Genomic DNA, 19627 nt, shown 5'->3' on the forward strand with positions numbered 1-19627 from the left:
GAGCAGGGACTACTCTTTGTTGCGGTGCGTGTGCTTCTCACTGCGGTGGCTTCTCTTTGTTGCGGAACACAGGCTCTAGGCACACGGGCTGCAGTAGTTGTGGCTCATGGGCTCTAGAGCACAGGCTCAGTAGTTGTGGTGCGCGGGCTTATTTGCTCCGTGGCACGTGGGATCTTCCCGGACCAGGATTCGAACCCATGTCCCCTGCATTGGCAGGTGGATTCTTAACCACTGCCCCACCAGGGAAGTCCCCACATTGTCTTAATTTCTGTAGCTCTGTAGTAAATTTTGAAATCAGAACTTTGTTTTTTCCCACAGTATTTTAGTATCAGCTTGTCAGTTTCTGCAAAAAAAAGCCACCTGGGATTTTGATAGGGATTACATTGAATCTGTAGATCAGCTTGGGGAGTATTACCCTTTTAACAGTATTAAGTCTTCTTCTCTATGAACATAGGATATTTTTCCATTTATTTAGATCTTTTTATTTCTTTCAACAGTTTTTTATACTTTTCAATATACAGATTTTACACTTCTTTTGTTAAATTTGTTACTAAGTACTTTATTTTTGATGCTATTGTAAATTAAATTGTTTTTTGAATTTCATTTTTGAATTGTTTGGTAGTACGTAGAAGTAGAATTGGTGTTTGTTTATTCAGCTTGTATCCTGCAACCTTGCTAAACTCCTCTATTAGTTCTAATATTTTTTTAGTGGATTCCTTAGGATTTTCTATATATAAGATAATGTTATCTGCAAATAAAGATCATTTTACTTCTTCCTTTTCAATCTGTATGCCATTTCTTTCTTGCTCAATTGCCCTGGATAGAATCTCCAATATATTATTGACTAAAAGGGTGAGAATGGACATCCTTGTCTTGTTCCTGGTCTTGTGGGGGGAAGTATTCATTTCTTCACCATTATGATATTAGCTGTGAGTTTTTTTTTTTGTTTTTTGTTTTTTATTTATTTATTTTTGGCCGTGTTGGGTCTTCATTGTGGTGCACAGGCTTCTCATTGCAGTGGCTTCTCTTGTTGCAGAGCACAGGCTCTAGGTGCGTGGCCTTCAGTAGTTGTGGCACACAGGCTCAGTAGTTGTGGCTCGTGGGCTCTAGAGCACAGGCTCAGTAGTTGTGGCACATGGGCTTAGTTGCTCCGTGGCATGTGGGATCTTCCTGGACTAGGGCTCGAACCCGTGTCCCCTACATTGGCAGGCGGATTCTTAACCCCTGGGCCACCAGGGAAGTCCCGTGAGTTTTTTATAGATGTCCTTTGTTTCAGTTTAAGGAAGTTCTCTTCTATTCTTAGGTTACTGAGTATTTTTAATCATGAAACGTTTTTGGATTTTTGTCAAATGCTTTTTTTTTTTTCTTGCACCTATTGAGATAATCAAATGGTTTTTGTCCTTTATTCTATTAATGTGGTCCATTAAATTAATTGATTTTCCAATGTAAAATCAACCTTGCATTCCTAGGGTAATTCCCACTTAGTTATGGTGTATAATTCTCTTTATATACTACTGCATTCAGTTGACTAGTATTTGTTGAGGCTTTTGCGTCCATATTCATAAGAGATATTGGTATGTAGGTTTTTTTGGTAACATGTCTTTCTGGTTTTTGTATCAGTAAACTGGCTTCATAGAACGAATTGAGAAGTGTTTCCTCCTCTCCTATATTTTGGAAGAGTTTGAGAGGATTCATATTAATTCTTTAAATGTTTCGTGAAATTCACCAGTAAAGTCATCTGGGCTTGGGATTTTCTTTGGGGGAAGTTTTAAATTACTAATCCAATCTCTTTACTAGGTATAGGCCTTTCCAGACTTTCTGTTTCTTCTTTAGTTGATTCTGGTAGTTTGTGTCTTCCTAGGACTTTGTCCATTTCGTTTGTTATATAATTCGTTGGCATATGTTTCTTCATGGTGTTCTCTTATAATTGTTTTTTTTCCTGTAAGGTCAGTAGTAATGTCCCCTCTTTCATTTCTGATTTTAGTGATTTTAGTCTTCTCTCTTCTTGGTCAGTCTAGCTAAAAGTTTGTCAGTTTTGTTGATCTTTTCAAAGAATGAAATTAGGTTTTATTTTTTCTTTTCTTTTTTTTCCCCTCCTGTTCTCTATTTCGATAATTTCCACTCTAATTTTTATTGTTTTCTTCTTTCTGCTTGCTCTGGGTTTTGTTTGCTTTTTTGTCCCCCTGTTACTTAAGGTGGAAATTTAGTTTATTGATTTGAGATCTTTCTTTCTTTTTTTTTTTTTAACGTTGGCATTTATAGCTAAAAATTTCCCTCTGAGCACTGTTTTAGCTCCATCCTTTAAGTTTTGGTATTTTGTGTCTTCATTTTTATTTATTTATTTATTTTTTAAACATTTTATAACTCTCTTATTGATATTCTCTGTTGGATGAGATGTTGTTAACATACCTTCCTTTAATTCCTTAAATATGGTGTCCTTTAGTTCTTTGAACATATTTACAATAGGGGCTTTGAAGTTTTTGTTAAGTTCAACATCTAGGCCCCCACCAAAGCAGTTTCTGTTGCCTACTTTTTTTTTTCTTCTTGTCATGGGTCACATTTTCCTGTTTCTTTGCATGTCTCATAATTTTTTTGTTGAAAATGGAACATTGCTACAATAATATGTTGTAGCAACTCTGGATTTTGATCCCTCTCTCACCTGGGGCTTGTTTTCTTATTTATTTCTTCAGTGACTTGCCTGGACTAGTTCACAGAAATCTATCAATATTTTCTCCACAGTGCGTAGTCTCTGATATTGCTCCTCAAAGAGTGAAGCTTTGACTATGTACACAGTCTTCTGACCACCAGGGATTATTGTAGTTTTAGCAGTGCTCTCTTTCCCTGGTCTCCCTGTTAAGCTGCTAGGTGATCTGACTTTACTGTAACACTCACAGCCTTTAGCCTCCAGTAATTGCTAGCTGACTGCTCTGTTGTTTTTGGCAAAGTCTGGGGCATAAATTGTTCCACAGTGTGATCCAGCTAAAGTCAGACCCCTTTGTGGGGGCAGTCTTTGAGGCTTGCTCTGAGCTCAGAAAGGCCCTTCTTATCTGTCTCTTTCCCTGGTTTACTCTCTTAAACTTCTAGCTGGGCTACTATTTTGTTTTTGCTGCTAGTTTAATGGAGCTAAGAGCCTCCTCTTAACTGTTTACCACGAAAATCTCCATTGTTTTTGACAATACCCTTATGCATGAACTTCCCCACATTGTCTTCCCAATAAAGTATGTCCTCTTTGGGAGAGCTACTGGGCTCTCTGTTCTTTTTTTTTTTTTTTTTAATTTATTTTTGGCTGCGTTGGGTCTTCATTGCCGCGTGTGGGCTTTCTCTAGTTGTGGCGAGTGGGGGCTACTCTTTGTTGTGGTGCTCAGGCTTCTCATTGCAGTGGCTTCTCTTGTTGTGGAGCACGGGCTCTAGGCACGCGGACTCAGTAGTTGTGGCTCGCGGCCTCTAGAGTGCAGGCTCAGCAGTTGTGGCACATGGGCTTAGTTGCTCCGCGGCATGTGGGATCTTCCCGGACCAGGGATTGAACCCGTGTCCCCTGCATTGGCAGGCGGATTCTTAACCAGTGCGCCACCAGAGAAGTGTCTGAGCTCTCTGTTCTTATGGCCTCCCTCTCCCCTACCTTCCAACAGAATGCCTGTACTACTGCATTAGAGTAGGGCATGGGCAGGGACTGTTGTCCACCTCTTCTGAAGTGATAAACCTGGGTTGCTCCACGAGTGGGGTGTTGGATGTGGATGGCAGCCCCTAGTCTTTTGGGCTTGCCCTCCTGGCATGGAATCTATGAGTGAGCTGGGGTGGGGGCAATTGGGACCCAATATTCTCAGCTTTCTGTGCCTAGGTAAAACTTCCACCCTATGAGTGGGACCTGGGATTTGGAAGGGAGTCCCAGTCCAGGCCCCTGCCAGAAAAGGGGATGACATGCTGGCCACTTGCCCTTCCTTGGGTGAAACCATACTCCTAGACTAGGAGCTGAAGGGAAAGGGAGTCCTGTCTTCTTTGACCTCACTGCTTGAAGTGGAACTTATTTCACAGTGAGCTGGGAGGAGATAGAATCAGACAGTGGTTCAAATACCATAGACTCTTACTGTTCTTATCAAGATTTACTAAACTTTCTTGAATAAATGTTTCTCCACTTTCTGTATACTCTTAGGACAATATCCAGAGATTTTAAATGGTTGGTTTTTTAAAAAATAATTTTCACTAGTTAAATGTTTCAGTGGGGAGATGAGCTTCTCACGCTGCCATTCCAGAAGTGTGGTCACCTTAGGGGTTTTATTTCCCCATCATGTTTTGGTATGAAAAATTCTAAACAGCAAAGTTGGAAGAATTTCACAGTGAATACCCATATTCTCCTTACTCAGATTCTACCATTAACGTTTTGTTATAATTGTTGTATCATATCTGTCCATTTATCTATCATTCACTCTGATGTATTTTTGGACGCAATGCAAAGTAAGTTGCCGACATCAGTAACTTCTAAATTCTCCCGCATGTGTATCATTAACTAGAATTCAATATTTGTTTCTACCGTATATTAGTTTTTTCCTGGTCTACAACTGTACATATTAAGAAATCATATAGTATGAACTCTTTCATGTAGAACTTCTTTCACTTAGCCTAATGCTTTTGCGAGGCATCCATGTTGCATGTATCAACTATTCAATATTATTACTGAATAGTATTGCATGATATGAGTTTACCAACTTATTTATCCATTCTCCTTTTTACAGTCACCTGGGCTATAATTTACTGGAGGACTTTAGGTGGAGAATTGGCATCTAATTTACCCTTTAGATAGGTCATTCTGGTTAGTAAATGGGAGGTGAACTATGAGAGCAGGGCAAGAAGAGGCCTGTTAGGAGGTTCTTGCAGCAGTTCAGGTGAGATTTGAGGTTGGTTTGGATGAACATTGTAGCAGTGCAGATGTTGAGTGGAGATGGTCTGATTCAGGGTACATTTTGGAAGTCAAGCTAACAGAACTTGCTGATGGACAGGATTGTGGAAAGTGAAAGAAAAGAAAGAATCAAAGGTGACTCTATTCCCCCAAGACATTCCTTAAACAAAATTTTGCCATTATGAGGGTGGAGAGGCAATAAAAAAAACAAGCCATAAACTTTCTGCTTGGAGATTTGGCTAAGAAACAGTTGCAAGGCAATCACTAAGCAAATATTTGCCAACTGCATCCAGAAGGCAATTGGTTAGTTCATACACCCTGTGAACACATGCAGCTCTTTAGACAACCAGCATAATTTGCAGCTTCTCTTGCTATGATAATATGTATCACTATATATATATATATATATATTTTTTTTTTTTTTTGCGGTACGTGGGCCTCTCACTGCTGTGGCCTGTCCCATTGCGGAGCACAGGCTCCGGACGCGCAGGCTCAGTGTCCATGGCTCACGGGCCCAGCCGCTCCGCGGCATGTGGGATCTTCCCTGACCGGGGCACGAACCTGTGTCCCCTGCATTGGCAGGCGGACTCTCAACCACTGCGCCACCAGGGAAGCCCTTGTATCACTATTAGAAATACAATTCAGCTTAATTTTTGAATCTCTGCTTTATCCACCCTTCCACCTGCCACCCCACTTGACCTAGCACTTCAGAGCTGTTGGCTTTAAGATTCAACTTCCCTTATTTCACTCAGACAGGAAACTCTTAAATGTTGGTTATTTCTTATCTGAATCTTTAAATATGTCACTGTGTTTCTGTGATTGGCCTTTTAAAAAGTATTACATAAAGACTGATCCCTTTACATATAATGAGGCTGAGATCAAGCTTTCGTTTATTAAAGAAATATTTATTGTGTGCCTACTAGATGCTAGGAACTGTGCTAGGCATTGGTTATACCACGGTGAATAAGATAGACTCTGCTCTCAAAGAGCTCAAAGAACACATAAATTGGGCAGTTTTTTTTAACATCTTTATTGGAGTATAATTGCTTTACAATGGTGTGTTAGTTTCTGCTTTATAACAAAGTGAATCAGTTATACATATACATATATTCCCATATCTCTTCCTTCTTGCGTCTACCTCCCTCCCACCCTCCCTATCCCACCCCTCTAGGTGGTCACAAGGCACCGAGCTGATCTCCCTGTGCTATGCGGCTGCTTAAATTGGGCAGTTTTATTACAGTGTGTTAAATGCTATAATAGAAAGCATGTAAAAGTGGCATTCAAGGGCTTCCCTGGTGACGCAGTGGTTGAGAGTCCGCCTGCCGATGCAGGAGACACGGGTTCATGCCCCGGTCCGGGAAGATCCCACATACCGCGGAGAGGCTGGGCCCGTGAGCCATGGCCGCTGAGCCTGCACCTCCACAACGGGAGAGGCCACAGCAGTGAGAGGCCCGCGTAACGCAAAAAAAAAAAAAAAGTGGCATTCAACAGAGGCTTAAGGATCAAGCCAGGAAAAACTTCCAGAGGGTATGTTTTAGTTGAGAACTGAGGGATCAAAAAAATGAGCCAGAGAAGTTGAAGGTGGGACAGAACAGGGTATTCCAGGTGGGAGAAGCAGCATGATCTAAGATCCAGACATGGTACATTGGTAGAACTTCACATTTGAGATGGAGGAAGTGGAGTGTAAGAGGGAGTTATTAGAGAAGGATGCGAGGGACGGATCTTGAAAGGCTTTCTAAACCTGCAAGTCCTTATGGAGAGGGGGCAGGGGTTGCAGGTGAGTGTTGAAGTGATCATAAATTGATGGAGGTGATTATAACTGCCTGTGAACCAAGCTGCCCTCATGTGATTTTCTCCATTCGTAATTTGCCTGCTTGGGCTTGGGAGAAGGCAAGGAGAAGGCAGAGTGCTGGGAACGTCCAGGGCTATGAGTGCCGAAGATAATTCAGCGTTTCTCCAACTGCGCTTCCTCTAAACATTCTACTGACAGATGTTCACAGGATGAAAACATCCTTGGTCAAAGAAGTTTGGGAGAGCTGCTATATACTGTAATCCCTTCTTAATATGCACATAAACATATTTGAAGTTCTGAGGGTCTCACATTTGAAAACCCAGTTAAATTTAGTGTAGTCAACTTTTTAAAGCTTACTTGCATCTAGAATGGCGTGTGTGTGTGTGTGTGTGTGTGTGTGTGTGTGTGTGTGTTGCATCTGCTAAGGTCTCATAGCTTGGTTCATGATGGATCAGATAATCATTCACCTTACCACTACATAAAATAATAGGAGCCTTTATTTCTTTTCATTCAGCATGTTTAAATTATAGGCAGTTAGTCATTTAAGTCCACATTGATTTAGGGTAGAGCAATGGTTAACTTTCTGAAACGTACCTCATTCTTTATGAAACTATTTTACGTGCCTATTCCATTTGTTACCAACTCTTGTCATAAATTTAAAAAACAAACAAAGCATGAACTAGCTTCCTTATTTTTCATCCAGGATCATAAGAAGCCAGTGTGAAAATTGGCAAGGAAAGCTGGACCATGCCAAATGGTTAGGATTAGGGCTGGCGGGGAGGACAGCAGTCAAGAATTACTTGTATTATTATTTTACTACTAATAATAACCAGCGTTTTCACGGTCTTTATAGTTTACAGATTACACTTATATGTGTTATTTTACATAATCACATTCAATTATTGATGAGCAGGGTACAGCTATCATTGGTGAGAGCAAGGAACATAATTTGGGGAGATGAGAAATGAAAAGACATGTTGAGGAAAAAAAAGATAGGAGCTGGGTGGGAAAGGAGTTTAAAAAATACTGGGGACAGTAGTCTAAAGCATGCATTCCCAATGGAGGTGAAAATTACCAAGGGGGTGAAAAGCAGTTTGGGGGAGGCCAAAAAAAAAAGAGTAGATATTATGGTGGTTTGTGACCCTCCAAATGGCCACCATACAAAAACAGACATGCAGTGTATTTGCGGTATTAACATTTCATGCAGAGGTGCAATTAGGGAAAAAATGTCTAAAAAAGCTTGTTGAGGGTGAGGGGGTGATAATAAAAAAAAGGTTGAGGAACTGTGATGTAAACTCTGTGGTGCCCATGGAACTTTTTTTTTTTTTTTTTTTGCGGTATGCGGGCCTCTCACTGCCGTGGCCTCTCCCGTCGCGGAGCACAGGCTCCAGACGCGCAGGCTCAGCGGCCATGGCTCACGGGCCCAGCCGCTCCGCGGCATGTGGGATCTTCCCAGACCGGGGCACGAACCTGTGTCCCCTGCATCGTCAGGCGGACTCTCAACCACTGCACCACCAGGGAAGCCCCATGGAACTTTTTGACGTTTGTCAATGACTCTTCTGTTCTCAGACATGTTAGACAACTCATTTGTCTAGCCCAGTGTCTGCTCATGGCTTCATTTGTCTGCCCATCTTCCCCAAGGCCCTAAATGACCATGTTTTACCCCTTTAAACTCTTCTCTTCAAGCTACAGCTAACTGAATTAGGGTGGACGCAAGCAAAGACCGGTTAAGGCATAGGATTGGCCAGTGAGTGACCGGGAAGCCTGGCTGCACTCACTTCCTCTCATCAGACTTCCGTGTGCTGTATTGGTATAATGTCTCCTCCACTTCTCCCTTTCAGATGACTTGAGTGGGTATCAAAAGAGCCCAGGTTATGACATCTCCCCAGTCAAGATGCTTTCAATCTCATTTGAGTGAGATTGAATGTAATTGAATGAAGATGGAAGAGAAATTTATTTGAGTCATTAGCTCTTTGTCCTTTATATACGAATCATCTATTAGTTAAGGGAGGGCTTTCCTGTACATTGTAGGTTTAGCAGCACTTTAGGCCCCTCCCCAGTAGATTCCAGAAACACGCCCCTCCCAAAGTGTGACAACCAAAAATGTCTCTAGGCGTTGCCAAATGTCCACTGGGGGGCAAAGTCACCTCTGGTTGAGAACTACAGATATTGAGAAACTAGAATATCAGAAAATTATCAATCTCCTAATGGTATCACTATGATCAGAAATGCCATAAAGAGTTTGTGATCTGCTGTTAAACATCACCTTAATAAGGATGTTACCAGAAATTATGGAAGACAGTCCTTGAGAGCCGAGACTAGTGTTTCCAAGATATTCACAGCTAACAATAGTGAGCAGCAGATGCTTTCTAAGCATGTTCCGTGTATTAACTCATTAGTTCTCCTGGCAACTCCAAGGAGTTGATACTACTATTATTCTAACCACCCTACAGATAAGGGAACCGAGACATGAGATGTTAAGGGACTTGCTGAGGTCACCCAACTGGTGATAGCAAAGTCACCCAGGCAACCCAGTTCTAGAGCCCACATTCTTTTTAAATTTATTTTAATTTATTTATTTTTGGCTGCGTTGGGTCTTCGTTGCTGTGCACGGGCTTTCTCTAGTTGTGGCGAGCGGGGGCTACTCTTCATTGCGGTGCCCGGGCTTCTCATCATGGTGACTTCTCTTGTTGGCAGAGCACCGGGCTCTAGGCGCGTGGGCTTCAGTAGTTGTGGCACACAGGCTCAGTAGTGGTGGCTCGCGGGGTCTAGAGCACGTGCTCAGTCGTTGTGGCGCACGGGCTTATTGCTCTGTGGCATGTGGGATCTTCCCAGACCAGGGCTAGAAACCCATGTCCCCTGCATTGGCAGGCAGATTCCCAACCACTGCGCCACGGGGAAGCCCCCAATTAGGTATTTCAGGCCATTATGTTTTCTCTAGACATGAAAGAGCTCATTCCCCAAACCTAATTACTAGCCCTGAGAAATTTAGATCAAATTCATCCCTTATCCTTAGATCTCATGCAGCTCAATAGGCTTGGGAGGCAAACAAATGCCTGCCTATTTGGGGGTTGGGGGCTGGAACAGATACCTCCAAAGTGGAAGGCTGTTTTGCAGAGGCACAGTCCTCTATACACCCATCATGTGTTCTCAGCTCCCCGAATTCCCATGTTTCATAACTGAGTGTACTGCCGCTCGCATCCCTGAACTCTGGTGCCAGCCGCCTGAGTGCTTCAATGGGAGATGTTCCTTTGCTCTCTAAATCTCACTCAGCACTGGGTCAGAGTTTTATTTATTTATCTATTTATTTTAAAGTTGGGGAGTTTATTAGGGAAATATGAAAGGGTAAGACACCTCAAGTGACAGAAAGAAAACTCTGAAAATGTCCCTTTTCAAGCCAAGTGGAGGCCTGGCCTTGACCTTCCCAAAAGGACAAGAAACTGATGGGTTAGCAACAACATTCTCTGGCAGCCACCTCACCAGGGCTCCTCAGCCAGGAATGCTTCGACCCCTGGCCAAAGTTGGGGAGGAGACAGACTATTTATAGAAGCAATGCAGAGGCAATGAGAGCTGTAAGGAAAGGCTGAGAGAGAGAGAGAGAGAAAGGTGGGGAGGACCTGGACAGAGTCTCAGGCTTTTGGCTCTTAGCGCCTCAAATGTGTTGACAAGTAGTTGTACAAAGTGTTACTGAAGAGGTAAAGTGTCTAGTGTTGTTTCTGAGAGTTCCCCTGGACTCCTCCCCACACGCCACATCACACTGCTGGGTGTACATGGCAGAGCCCAAAGGTCACAGTTTTGAAATAAAGAAAAACAAGAATAAGCCCTGTTGTTCTTTAAGGAGAGAGGAAGGAACTGAAGACTGCTGGGGCCTTTCCCACGAGGCCTTTTTGTTCTGCAAAAGCGACTTCCTAGCAGCAGCATGGCACGATTATAGGTGAGGGTCTCACCGCTTGTCACCCTCGCTTCATTCAGTGTACTCTATTCTCTGTTCAAGAGCTGTCAGTTTCTCGTTTGGTGTTGCGAGTCCTGAGTGGAGAAAGTCTGCAGTTTTCTTGCTGCTGCTGGTGATGACCTCAGTGTACTCCCAGCTCGCCCCGTCCTGGTGAACCTCGCGCTGCACTGGATCCTCTTGTCCCACCATGGCTGCTGCCTAAGGAAGCGCGACTAGGTCAGAGTTTTAGAGGTTATGTAGCATGATTTTATACTGCACAGTTTTATGTTATATAAAAGTGCCATTATAGTATTGTTATCTATTCTCTAAACACTTTTGGGCAGGGTGCAATTTGAGGTTAAGGATAAGATGCTGCAAACACATAGAAATAATTTTAGACCAGAAGTGTCCAATAGAACTTTTGCAGTGATGGAAATGATTATATCTGTGCTGTCTGGTACAGTAGCACTAGCCACACGTTGCTATTGAGTACTTGAAGATGGCTAGTGCAACTGAAGAACTGAATTTATTTTAATTTAACTTATTTAAATCTAAACAGCTGCCAGTGGCTCCTAGATAGGGTAGTGTATAGGCTGTCTTCCAAGAGGATGGCTACTAGCTGTCTGGACCTCATCTGACTTCGGACTGGAATATAGGAAATGTTAAAGCTGTTTTAAAGTAAATCTAAATAAGATCCTGAGATTGCCATGTGGCTAGTCTCTTTCCTTGTCTTGGGACGGATGACTCATTTGGAGATGGAAAACAAGAGCTCTGTACTCCAGCGTCCCACAGAGATGGTTCCCAAGGAGGTTGCTAACTTTAAGACAATTCAGGTAGAGGCTGAATGTCAGAGGGGAAATCAGAGATGGTCGAGTCTATCACTGTCTCTCCCCCTCCCTGGCCCTCTTCACTATGTTTGCACCCTCACCTACTGCCCTTGGCCTTATTTTCAAACGTTTGGGAAATTTTCATAGTTTTGGAAGGTTTTGGAGAGGCAAGAAGCATTTACCTGGGAGATTCTAGGCTCTCGAGGAGGGTCTAGAGTGGCTTGGGGTTTAGGTATTAGGATAAATTCACTCCTTTAAAGCCCATATAAATTAACATCAAAGACCCACTGGCAAAGGTGCCTACTCAAGCATCTCAGGTGGTGGTGCAGCCCAAGAGCTACTCAGCGAATGGAGTGGGAAATTCCCATCTTGCATCAAGGGAGCTTTGTGAAGCGAGGACCCATGTCAAAAGTGGGCGTGGGAACAAAAGGAAAGATGAAATAATGGTATCTCTCAGAATTGAATAAAGTGAAATGTTTCGAAAGTCAGGACCAGAGGTTCACTGCAGTTCCAGACGTTACAGAGACCTTTCCTATTCCTTCCAACCTGAGGACAGCACCTGTGTGAGGAGGAAGCGCTTAGATACTTGGCATGTGCTGAAAAGTCACCTGTCTTGGAACAAGAAGGCAGAGAGTGCTGTCGCCCAGGGCAGGGTGTACCATCATTGGGCTGGCTGTGCAAGAGTTACACAGAGTCAACTGATAAACATACAGAATCCCAGCCTCTCCTGGGAGATTCCATTTCCAGCAGATCTGAGGTAGGGCATGGCAAAACACATCTTTAACAGGTGGTTCTGATACACAAACTAGATCTGGGGAATCCTGCAAAGATTGGGGGAAACAACTTTTCTTGTTAGGGGAGGTGACCAGGAAGAGCTGAAGAGCACCAATCGTATTATAACCGAGGTCCTCTGGCTGAGGTATGAGATTAAAAGAACTCCAGAACCTAGAGTGATCCACCTGGTGTTACTATAGCTTACGCTGCACACAAGAAAGGGCTTAGCTGCTAGCTGTCTACTTTCTACAAATTCTTAAGAGGACAGTGTATCGATCAGTATTGATCAGTTTAGACCTTAGCCCATCATCTGAACCAAACACTGTCTTAACATGTTTTTCTATGTGTGGGTGATAGATAATAATAAAAGATGAGAATATATATATTTATATATATGTATAACTGAATCACTTTGCAATACACCTGAAACCAACACAACATTGTGAATCAACTATATTTCAATAAAAACTTTTTTAAAATTAAAATATTCCAGTCAAAAAAATTTGTAAAGATGTTTAGGCTCTTAGTTAGGATCCCATAAGAATGAGCATTTACTACTAAGTAATTAGAAAGCATAAAAAGGTACACTCCAAGCAGAATCTTATTTTGGAATTTTAATGTTAACAGATGACAGCTTCACAGGTTAAAATAGGAAAACACTGAGGGGAACAGATGTCCAAACTGGGCCCAGCCATCCCGTGAACTTAAAAGCTTCCTCTGGGGGCTTCCCTGGTGGCGCAGTGGTTGAGGGTCCGCCTGCCGATGCAGGGGACATGGGTTCATGCCCCATTCCGGGAAGATCCCACATGCCGCAGAGCGGCTGGGCCCATGAGCCATGGCCGCTGAGCCTGCGCGTCCGGAGCCTGTGCTCCGCAACGGGAGAGGCCACAACAGTGAGAGGCCCGCATACCGAAAAAAAAAAAAAAAGCTTCCTCTGTTGTGCAGAGATTTTGTTCCATATTTGTGGTAATGGATAGCTGTGATGGCCAAGCTCACAGGTAAGCATCCAACCCTGTTGCCCATTCTCTGAGGGCTCAGAGTTCACATCCCTGTTGAACGTGCTGGTGGACTGTTTGGTGGGAGACCTATTTCCCTGGTTTTTCCCGTCTCTCTCCTTTCCCGCCGGGCAAGATGTGGACAAAAGAGTTTATGGATTTACTCCAGTGATACTGCATGGTGCCACATAGGACCCAGGCCACAAAGTCTCTGAGGTATACATAGGTAAGAAGGCTAAGAAGAGAATAAAGACATTACTTCTGTTTTGTTGCTGGATCGTGCCCCTCACATAAGGTTCCTAAGTCTCTTCTCTAGATATGAGCAGAGATGCAAAGATTTCTTTTTTTGACTTGAACATGTTTGGGCACAACTCATGCTCACGCGTACGCTGACACACACGGTCGAGGCTCAGAAGCTGCCGTCAGTTAACGTGGCTGAAGTGGGTGCCAGGTGGAGACAGAGCCTCCTCAACCCTCTTGGTAGACTCGCTCAGCGGGGCTCCAGGTAGACAGAAGATTCAGCGACAGGTTTTTCTGCTCTTGCTGAGATGTGACAAGGTGGTAGCCCAGCAAATTCATGGTATTCCTGCAGACTTTCTGAAGCCGAGAAACCTTTTCATAAGGCAAGGACCAGCGCCAGGCCTGAGAGACATTGAGGGCATTCCTGGCATTTGTGTGGAAGGCATGCTCACCCATGCCCTTGCCTCGAGTGATGTTGTGCACCCAGGTCTGGAGCTGGGGCAAGAATCTCAACCCTGCGTATTCATACATTCGGGCAGTCTGGGCCAGGGGGTCCCGGACCAAGTCCTCATAGCGCACGAGCAAGTAGCGCTGCCTCAGGGCTTTGGGCAAGGACTGCACAGCCTTGTAGATCTCCAGCTGGCTTTGGCAGATGACTTGCATTGTGTAGTAGGGTTGCTCCTCCTCTTCGAGTTTCTGCAGATGCTGCCCCGTCACAATGTGGCTGTCAATCATGAGTTCCTTCGCGGTGTGTTCTCGGGAGTGGAACACCGCCCGGGGGTCCCGGACCAGGTGCACAATGTGCAGATTGAGGGAAGGGTCTCTCAGCAGCGGGTAGAGCACCTGCAGTTTGAAGAAACGTACCTCCTTGAGCACCACGTGGCTGTAAGTGCGGCAGGCCTTCTCCACCACCTCAAAGGGCTCCTGATTGCACAGAAGCCTACAGTGAGCCTGGGGTATGATGTTATCTCGCGGGAAGATGTTGCAGGCAGGTGGAGAACACAGGGCCCGGCTGCCTTCCCACTGGAAGAGGCTGGACTGTTTTCGGGGGCCAGGTTTCATGTAGGCATCAAAGACGCTCATGTCACACAGAAAGACGGCCCGTATGAGATCCCGCACTGCCATATGCAACCTCTGGGCAGTACTTTGTGTGAAGGTCATCCAGACGTGCCAGGCAGGCTCCATCAGGTAGAAGACATCTGGGTGCTGCCCAAAAAGCTGCCCTACAAAAGAAGAGCCAGAGCGCCACGAAGACAGGATGAGCACATGCATGTACGCGGGCTGGGGTTCTTCCTTCATCTGCAGGGAGTTGAAGTTGTGGGAGTACAGAAGGATGAATAGAACAAAGACAGCCGTCTGGGAAGCCAGGAACAGTAGTAGCTTCATTTTCGGGGGCAGTGTCATGCTGAAGTAGAAGACCTTCAAGGAACAAGCAGAGGGGCTATGTTAGGCTAATGTTTGGGTATCTGACTTCCATCCCCTTCCTAGCCAAAGCTACTTTCTTCCTGACCCGCACCAAGGGGCAATGTAGGATGCTGGAGCCTTCTTGCAATGAACTGCACAAATCCTTCTCCAAATTCCTGTCCCTTGCAGTTAGTGTGTCAATAAGCACTATTTCTTTCTTTTTTTTTTTTTTTGCGGTACGCGGGCCTCTCACTGTTGTGGCCTCTCCCGTTGCGGAGCACAGGCTCCGGACACGCAGGCTCAGCGGCCATGGCTCACGGGCCCAGCCGCTCCGCGGCATGTGGGATCTTCCCGGACCGGGGCACGAACCCGCGTTCCCTGCATTGGCAGGCGGACTCTCAACCACTGCGCCACCAGGGAAGCCCAATAAGCACTATTTCTTTTTAAGCTCTTTCTTTTTAGGCTCTTTACTTCCTCCCTCCTGGTCCTTCTTGTCCATGGAGCTACAAAAATGTGTGAACTCAGCCATGTTTCATGAATATAGGGAAAACAGGTTCACCCTGGTGACACACATGTCTTCACACAGGCCATGTAGGCAAAGCTTAACCACAGTCTGACCCAAGTTTTGGTTGAATACCCCATGATTCCTTCAGAAACTACGGGAGATAAGCTGACTTCTGAGGAACTGCTTTGAGGCCCGCCCGCCCACCCCCATCTTGAGGGATAGTGCCAAGGCCATTTCTCACTACCCTCCTTCATCTTAGTTAAGCACAGGACTTTCAATACCCTGAAGGATATGGCTGCAGACTCTAAAACTGCTTGACTTTGGTTTGGAGTTGTCTCCTCAGCGGCAAAGTGCCCGTGGCACCTATCATCTGATCCCCTCTGATTTGGTCTCCTGTGGGACTAGGGACATGAGGAGCTGACCCAATGCTGTCCTCGTGTCTGTGTATGTAATACACTATCTGAATCTATTTGGGTTGAATCGTTGTTGCATTAGCAGCCAACTGTATGAAACTGTGGCAAGCCAACCTAAGAGCTGCAATAGTAGTGATGCTGTGGCCTGTTAGCCACTGTGCTGCTTCTTGGGGTAATGTTTGACCACTTGACACAACTTACTCAGGGTTGCTCAGTTGGGCATGTTGTATACTGCCCAACCTTAGGGAATGCCACTTCATCAAGAATTTAAGATATTTATTATTTAACAAAATGTCTGGTAGGTGACAGTTAAGTATCTTGGTTCAGTAGGATAAGTACATTAGGATGGTTTTCCAGTTCTTAGATGTTAAATATCTAGAGAAAGGAATTTCACTTTGTAATTTACACTAAGGCTCAAACAGACTGGTGGCAACGCTGAACTTACTCCCTTCACACCTGGGCTTTGTGTGAAAAGACCACTGTTCCCAGTGCCATGCTAGAATATTATTCCAGGGGAGCTCTTAACTCTCTTTATGGGTTGAGATGACTCTGGATCATTCTGGGTGACTTCCTGACATAAATAACTATTGAGAAATATAATAGATATTTCACATAGTGTAAAATGTTAACAGTAGCAAGGTGCTAATTTGCATATCACTCTATACTCAAGAAATTCTTCCTTCAAGCTTTAATAAAGAAGAGAAAATATGTTTCTAGACAGTAATTGCAGCTGGGTTTAGGATGTGCTATTCTCCTGGTGATAGGTCTCATCACCAATTTTTTTTTTTAAGTTTTGAATAGCTAATAGTCACATGGTTCAAATTGTTTTTAAGAGTATCATTATCATGAACATTAAGTCAGACTCAGAATTTAAAGGACGGCTTCCTAAGATTCCACATGCAGGAAGGGAATAGGACAGTGCTTGCCAGCCTGTAGCCTAGCCTGTCACACTCCAGGTCTTTACATATTGAATATTAGGTGAGGGGAAATCCTATGACAACAGTTATGTCTCTGGAGGAGACCTATAGTCATAAATTAGAAAATTTCTAGAGCTATTTGTATGACATACTTTTTAAAAGGGTCATAGAATTTTTCTAGGGGAAAGAACACCTAAGAATTTTACCAGCTGCTGAATCAATAATCTCTTCTCTATTTACTGACAGCTAGTATTTATCTACGAGCTGGTGTTTTATCGTCACTATACAGTGAAATATATACTTCCAACACCTGTCCTCCATCTGCCCATTTCCCAACTTGACCCCAAATAGCAACTGGGTTCTTTTTTTTTTTTTTTTTTTTTTTTGCGGTACGTGGGCCTCTCACTGTTGTGGCCTCTCCTGTTGCAGAGCACAGGCTCCGGACGCGCAGGCCTAGCGGCCATGGCTCACGGGCCTATCCGCTCCGCGGCATGTGGGATCTTCCCGGACCGGGGCACAAACCCGTGTCCCCTGCATCGGCAGGCGGACTCTCAACCACTGCACAACCAGGGAAGCCCCTGGGTTCATTTTTTAATGTGTCCTTTCAGTTGCTTTATGCGTACACCAGAAAATTCAAATGTCTATGTATTCTTAATTTTTCCCCTTTTGATAACACAAGAAGTTGCAAGTTATCCGCACTGTGCTGCAACTTGCTTTGTTAACTTAACAATATGCCTTGGAGAGCTTTCCATGGGAGAACCTAAAGCGTTTCCTCATTCCTTTTTACCACTGTGTAGAATTTTATTGTATAGATGTACCACAGTTTATTTAACCAGTGTCCACACTGATGAGCTTTTGGGTTGTTTCCAGTCTTTTGCCATTTCAAAAATTTCAATAATGACCTTTATGTTCACACATCATTATATAAGTATGTAAGCCTACTCCCCAGAAGTGGGATTGCTGAATCAAAGAGTACGGGTATGTGTACCTTTGGGATCTGTTGTCCAGACAGCCTTCATATTGGTCATAAACCATTCTGTGTGTCTAGAAGTCCAGAGATTCTAGAGAGTAAATTTTAGAGGAGGAATTGGGCAGTCACAGATGTGACTCTTGAAGTTTATAGCTTGCTTCCTGAAGAGGTAGAGAATGCTTTGCCAGCCCATGGACTTCCCTTGGAAGTCCCCTGAACCTTCTAGGAAGTGTGTAATGACCTCAACCAAACCTTGAGTGGCAATGGCCCAGAAACCCCTCTCTTTCATTCATTACAACAATGCATTTCCTCCACATGTGCCAGAAGATCCAGTGAGGATCATCTCTCCTACGTGCCCAAAAAACCCACTTTGCTGTATGCCAGGAAAATGTCGATGAATGGGAATCCTTGTCTTGGCCCTGAAGGTTAGAATGGGGCCAGCTGAGATATGTTCCTATTCTTCTAAACTTGAGCCCAAGAGGAAATGATTAGAAACTAAGACATTTTTGACAATGGCTCAAGAATACCCACCCCCCAGCCCCCCAAGTATTGAGGAAATGACTAGCAAGAGATCTTCTCCCAAAGGCAGTTATGAGTATGAGGAAAAGTTTGGAACAAAGATAGGAAATAATGGAGCAAAAGAGAGAGGAAAGAACTTGACCTGTGTATAATTATAAGGATAGAATTTTATATGCAGGGCCTATAATTGGCTCAGGAAAAAGCTAACATTTCCTAAGGACTAGCAACGGAGACCTTTCAAAAGTACGTCCTCCCTCCCCCTATCTGGCTTTGGGCCAGCTCAGTGTTTGAGAGGGCTAGCATGCTCTGAGCCCTCCTTGCCTGCCAACAGCACCTGGTGTCATGCCCATCCTCTCCCAGAGCTGGAGCCTGGCCTTTGAACTCATCCCCAGTTGTCCTCAGGCTTTAATAGACCACGGTTCTCAGGAATTCCCAAGGAAACCCTCCGACTGCTTTCTCTGCTTTTTCTTTCCATGAGCAATTTCCCTGGCCAGAAGGAAAGTATGCTTTTGTAAAGTGAGTCCCATCTCTTGTCACTGGGATCTAGACACAACCTGGATCTAAGCAACCCATGATGGGGCTGATGAGAACAGTCAGGGGAAACTTCAGGGTGTGTCTCAGGGAAAGATTATCCCTGCAGTCCCTGGAATCAGTGGTAGAGGTGGCTCCGGGAAGACAAGGAAACTCAAGGCTTTTCATGGCACTTCGCTCTATTCTAACCATCATCTCTCCCCAGCTGTCCTATATTAACTTCCTCTGCAGTCCTTGGGGTCAGGAAGCATTTATGAGCGGTCTGTGATGTGACTTCCATCTCAGAGTCCCTAGTCCACCTTCCTGAGTGTTCTTTTCTGGCTATTTGGTTGCATGCTTGAACCTGCCCTCCCTGTTATCTAATCCTGAATGTGCTAGCCTGGTCTTGATAGTAAGTGGCCTCTCTCTTCTGTCTCTCATGTCTCCCCCTCAGCTCTCCCCCTCATCCACTGCTGCCTTGAAAAACATCACGAAAGGGTGGTAGTGACGTAGCACCTACTTCAGGCACAGGGACTATAAGGCACCAGGATGGGTGACTCACCCAGCAGCCTGATTACAGAGGGCTGAATTATAGAGGACCCTCAAGTCCATATCGTGTAGCCTATTAGAAACAAAATGATGAATTCTGAGGAAAAAACCAAACATACATCAATTTAAGAGCCCTGGATTCCAGCCGCTTACAAATTTCTAATTTATATTTCCCAGTGAGATTATGCCCCCCAAACCAGAAATTAGAGATGGCAGAAGACACTTGCACAGAGAGAGAGGAGAGCTGGATCGGGGAGACCTGCATCCACACATATAGCTGCAGAACCTGGAAACCTGTGAGATAAGCACCTGGGCAAAGGGTATCCGTACAATAACAAGCCCTAACTAAATTTGCAATTTCTGTGTCTCTAGTAACAACGACAGTGA

The 19627-nt window shown here is 44.3% G+C and overlaps 2 protein-coding genes and 1 pseudogene across 2 annotated transcripts; 1 reads left to right on the forward strand and 2 right to left on the reverse strand.

Annotated features, from left to right (window-relative positions):
• LOC116743413 overlaps positions 1 to 19627 on the forward strand; it is a 77131-nt pseudogene that overhangs the window by 23071 nt on the left and 34433 nt on the right.
• On the reverse strand, positions 10651 to 10827 carry LOC116743415 (probable protein BRICK1). The gene has a single exon (XM_032611782.1). The coding sequence runs from the start codon at positions 10825 to 10827 to the stop codon at positions 10651 to 10653; it is 177 nt and encodes a 58-aa protein (XP_032467673.1).
• Positions 13682 to 14857, reverse strand: CHST4 (carbohydrate sulfotransferase 4). Its single transcript, XM_032613287.1, has one exon. It carries the CDS (start codon positions 14855 to 14857, stop codon positions 13682 to 13684), a length of 1176 nt encoding a protein of 391 aa, XP_032469178.1.

This window comes from Phocoena sinus, chromosome 19, assembly GCF_008692025.1.
Source record: "Phocoena sinus isolate mPhoSin1 chromosome 19, mPhoSin1.pri, whole genome shotgun sequence".
NCBI lineage: Eukaryota > Metazoa > Chordata > Mammalia > Artiodactyla > Phocoenidae > Phocoena > Phocoena sinus.

Excerpts from the sequence above, each read along its gene's own strand:
- LOC116743415 (XM_032611782.1), bottom strand. The coding sequence starts at position 10,827 with ATGGTGGGACAAGAGGATCCAGTGCAGCGCGAGGTTCACCAGGACGGG.
- CHST4 (XM_032613287.1), bottom strand. The coding sequence starts at position 14,857 with ATGACACTGCCCCCGAAAATGAAGCTACTACTGTTCCTGGCTTCCCAG.